This window comes from Palaemon carinicauda, chromosome 20 (assembly GCF_036898095.1).
Source record: "Palaemon carinicauda isolate YSFRI2023 chromosome 20, ASM3689809v2, whole genome shotgun sequence".
NCBI lineage: Eukaryota > Metazoa > Arthropoda > Malacostraca > Decapoda > Palaemonidae > Palaemon > Palaemon carinicauda.
The window spans coordinates 106,235,391-106,240,390 of record NC_090744.1 but is presented as its reverse complement, the minus strand read 5'-3'; the positions used below and the strand labels follow the sequence as shown (position 1 = coordinate 106,240,390).

At 33.5% G+C, this 5,000-nt stretch overlaps 1 protein-coding gene across 1 annotated transcript in view; it reads left to right on the top strand.

Annotated features, from left to right (window-relative positions):
* Window positions 1-5,000, top strand: part of LOC137659578 (blastula protease 10-like) — a 26,278-nt gene that overhangs the window by 19,657 nt on the left and 1,621 nt on the right. The window contains exons 5-9 of the mRNA XM_068394427.1: window positions 1-14; window positions 1,255-1,384; window positions 2,091-2,228; window positions 3,796-3,882; window positions 4,452-4,596. The exon at window positions 1-14 is cut by the window's left edge and continues 178 nt beyond it. Coding sequence (XP_068250528.1) covers window positions 1-14; window positions 1,255-1,384; window positions 2,091-2,228; window positions 3,796-3,882; window positions 4,452-4,596 — 514 coding nt within the window. The remainder of the gene's footprint in view (window positions 15-1,254; window positions 1,385-2,090; window positions 2,229-3,795; window positions 3,883-4,451; window positions 4,597-5,000) is intronic.

Sequence of the window (5,000 nt, the reverse complement as noted above, 5' to 3'; positions counted from 1 at the left end):
AGCCACATAGTGTGGTAAGGCATTTCGTTTCCTCGACGACTATACTCAATTCTTTTTAGTGAGGCAGATTTATACCGACTTGCAGGGGTGCCCTTTTAGTTCAGGAAAGTTTCCTGATCGCTGATTGGTTGGACAAGATAATTCTAACAAATCAGATAGCAGGAAACTTTTCCGAGCTAAAAGGGCACCGCTGCGAGTCAGTGCAAATGTGCCTCATTAAAAAAAAATAGTATAGTACATTTCAGAAACCTGTAATTCAATATACTTTTTTTCATCATGAAATTAATGTAAAGTTCAGAATGAATCATTGATTTTGAGTTTTCTGGCATCCTTACATCGAAGTTTATTGACGACGATATCGTTTTTATAAGTAGAGTAAAAGGATATTCAGTTTCATACCATAGAACAGACAGCTTTCAGAGGACTTGCTTCTGAAAGAAATCTGAAAATCCTGGCCAGAATGAGGTTAATGAATTTAACAAAATAGGGTCATTATCAGGTCTTAGATTTTTTTTTCTATCTTCTACAAAAGGCACATTTGATATTGTAATAATGCCTATGTCATTTTAATCTGCAAATTGAAAATATACTTTATTCAGTTCATTTAAATTCTTTCTTCTTGAATAGTCTCTCTCTCTCTCTCTCTCTCTCTCTCTCTCTCTCTCTCTCTCCGCTACGTAACGGTGAAAATTAGGTAGAACTATATTCATCTCTCTCTCTCTCTCTCTCTCTCTCTCTCTCTCCACTACGTAAGGGTGAAAATTAGGTAGAAATATATCTCTCTCTCTCTCTCTCTCTCTCTCTCTCTCTCTCTCTCTAGCTCTCGCCCTGTAAGGGTGGAAATTGTGTAGTCTATCCAAATCTCTCTCTCTCTCTCTCTCTCTCTCTCTCTCTCTCTCTCTCCACTACGTAAGGGTGAAAATTAGGTAGAAATATATTCTCTCTCTCTCTCTCTCTCTCTCTCTCTCTCTCTCTCTAGCTCTCGCCCTGTAAGGGTGGAAATTGTGTAGTCTATCCAAATTCTCTCTCTCTCTCTCTCTCTCTCTCTCTCTCTCTCTCCACTACGTAAGGGTGAAAATTAGGTAGAAATATATCTCTCTCTCTCTCTCTCTCTCTCTCTCTCTCTCTCTCTCTCTCTAGCTCTCGCCCTGTAAGGGTGGAAATTGTGTAGTTTATCCAAATTCTCTCTCTCTCTCTCTCTCTCTCTCTCTCTCTCTCTCTCTTTCCACTTAATTTGGTCTCTCTCTTTCGCAGTGGCTTTCAAAGAACGGAAAACTGACCTTCAGTACCAAAGACATCAAATACCAAGGGATTCTGGGAAGATCCGGAGGCGGCATCTCTCACATGGACAAAATAGTTGTCAACAAACTCTACGGTTGCTTGGGTAAGACCACTCGCTCCTCTCACTTAGTCAGCACTAGAACTGCTTCAACTTTTTGATGTACGGCCAAAAATTTATTGATGTGATTCCAGTTCATTCTAATAAAAGGATAATTGAATTCATGGTTAATTCTCTGAGAGTACATAGCTTTCTTCAAAGTGTACTTTGATGAATAGGACGTCGTATCTTATTGTGTATGATTTCAAACTGCTGTTCTGTTTACAAAACATTCTAGCATAACGACCCTCTTATATCGATAACTCCAAGCACACAACAAACGAACACAAACACATTTTTTTTAAACTTACTAAAATACATCTCTGTAATAGTAAAGTTTATTTTTAAATTACCACAAATTATCTCTGTAATGGGAAAGTTTATTTCTAAATTACCACAAGTTATCCCTCTAATGGGAAAGTTTATTTTCAAACTACAACAATTTATCACTGTAATGGGAAAGTTTTTTGAATTAATACAAATTATCTTTCTAATGGGAAAGTTTATTTTTGAATTACCACAAATCATCTCTGTAATGGGAAAGTTTATTTCTAAATTACCACAAACTATCTCTCTAATGGAAAGTTTATTTTCAAAATACAACAAATTATCTCTCTAATGGAAAAGTTTATACCAATAACCATTCGTTAAAAAACAGTTAATTTGAAAAACAAAGTCACTAATAATGAGTTCGACTTCTTCTTCCCATAAGATCGGTGGCGTTCTCTGTGTGGATTCCGGCATGATCCCTGCCTGAACGAAGGATACCTCGGTCAGTCCTGCAGGTGTGTTTGTCGAAGGGGAACTTTTGGTGCGACTTGTACAAATTTCGAGTGGAGGGATTATTACGGTAAGTGAGGCAGTGATGAAAACAATGGTTTAGAGTAAATGTGTATTGACTAGACAACAAAGTGAACTTGACTTCCCTGGGATTGTATATGATACAGAGAAGTAGGCTACAGCAGATAATAATAATAATAATAATAATAATAATAATAATAATAATAATAATAATAATAATAATAATAATAATAATACTAGAGACTAATCAGAAATAAACATTAAAAGTGGAATTAAAGTCTCCAGTCAAAGTTCTAATTTATTAAAATCTGGTTGTATTTAACCATTAGAGGGTACTTTTTTCCATCTATCTTAAATAGGACAAAATCATTTGATTAACCTTTTTTTTCTGACTGGAATATTTAGACATTGTGCCATGTAGACGGGAGAATGGGTCAACACACATTTCTGGTAAAGTCAGATGTTTTTTATGGCTTTGTTATAATTATTATTATTATTATTATTATTATTATTATTGTTGGAAAAGCAGGATGCTATAAGCCCAGGGGCCCCAACAGGGAAAATAGCCCAGTGAGGAAAGGAAATAAGGAAAATTAAATATTTTAAGAATAGGAACAACATTAAAATAAATATTTCCTATATGAAATATAAAAACTTTAACAAAACAAGAGGAAGAAAAACTAGACAGAACAATGTGCCCGAGTGTACCCTCAAGAAAATATGAAGTCGATTACGTTTCATATGTATAGCATTATGCATTGAATTTTCAAAACAACAAACTTAAATAGACACTTTTGAAAATGTAATGGCTTCTCCTTTTGAGGAATATTGTAGTTTGCTGTATTTTTCACTAATTCCATTAAAGGGAAATATCACTTCTCTTGGTATTCATCCAAGGGAAACTATGCATATCATTTACAAAAAAAATTATATACATAATAGAATTGTTCTGGCTTTTTGTTTCTGCTATTCGACAATATTTTGTTTTATCTCTCTCGGAGTTATTTCTGAACAATTTTTTTTATATATTTCTTTTAAAAGTTTCAGGTAATTCTTCCTTCATAATAAAAAGAAAAATATTCTAATCAAGTTTAGATTTTTAATTGATTATTTATACCGTGATAATGCTAAAATATACATGTCAGAAATATTTTCCATAATATCACATATAGCATTATCAATAAAAGTAGTTTTAGCAGCAGTAATAGCAATAGCTGCTTTGTATACGACTACTTGTGCTGTCTCATCTTCAATAGATTGCAGTCCCTAATAAAGATTATATGGAAGAATTAAATGAAGAAAACCAATTATTATTATTATTATTATTATTATTATTATTACTAACCAAGCTACAACAATAGTTGGAAAGACAAGATACTATAAGCCCAAGAGCTCCAATAGGGAAAATAGCTCAGTGAGGAAAGGAAATAAGTAAATAAATAAATGATGAGAACAAATTAACAATAAATCATTCTAAAAATAGTAACAACGTCAAAACAGATGTGTCATATATAAACTATTAACAATAGATATAAGCGAAAACAGAAGAATATCACATACTATTATTATTAGATCTTCAGATATCTGTTCATGTCCTGTTCTCGTTCGTGTTTCAGGGCCTTTGATACCACCGTGCAGCAAGAATATTAACCAGGAGACCACAATTGAGGCACCTTTAGACGAAAGAGGATTTATTCAGGATGGTACTCTCTCTCTCTCTCTCTCTCTCTCTCTCTCTCTCTCTCACCGCTATGTAAGGGTGAAAATTAAGTAGAAACATATCATCTCTCTAGAAACATACTCTCTCTCTCTCTCTCTCCTCTCTCTCCTCTCTCTCTCTCCGCTACGTAAGGGTGAAAATTAAGTAGAAACATATCATCTCTCTAGAAACATACCCTCTCTCTCTCTCTCTCTCTCTCTCTCTCTTCGCTATGTAGGGGGTGAAAATTGTGTAGAAATATAATTCTCTAGCTCTCGCTCTGTAAATGGTGAAAATTATATAGTCTATCCAAATTCTCTCTCTCTCTCTCTCCTCATCTCTCTCTCTCTCTCTCTCTCTCTCCACTATGTATTGATATAAATTGTGTATTCTATATAAAATATTTCTAAAAATTTCATTATGATTTCATATAGATCTCTGGAAGATCTTATGGTTTTAAATGTAAAAAAAAAACAAAAAAAAAAACAGGCAATAAAAAATTTGATTTTAGCAAAAATAATTGTTTTTAATACAATATTATAAAATTAATAAATAAATATTGTTTTGTTTCAGACACATGGTGCACCTGGCACATAAGTGCACCAGAAGGTCAGGTTATTAACCTTAAATTCGATACCTTCAATTTGGAGAAATCAAGTCGTACTTGCGAGAGAGCTTTCCTGGAGATACGTCAAAAGAATGAGTCTTTTGGACAAGTGTGAGTGTTTTTTAAAAACTTCCATCTATGTCTTTATAAAAGATTCGATTTTTTCACTTTCCTTTTTCTCAGTTAGTATATTGGGATAGGCTTTTAAATCTATCTATCTATCTATCTATATATCTATCTACATATATTTATTTATTCATCTATATTATGAGCTATTCAATTCATTCTTTATCGTCTAATAGATCGAGATAGGGTTACTAACTAGATGTTTTTCTGCTCTTAGATTTAACCCTAACTTTTCAAAACACTCACTATACTCAATTTTTTTTTAATGAGGCACATTTGCAATTACTCGCAGCGGTGCCTTTATAGCTAGGAAAACTTTCCCCGCTATCTGATTAGTTAAAATGATCTGGTCCAACCAATCAGTGATCAGGAAACTTTTCCGAGCTAGA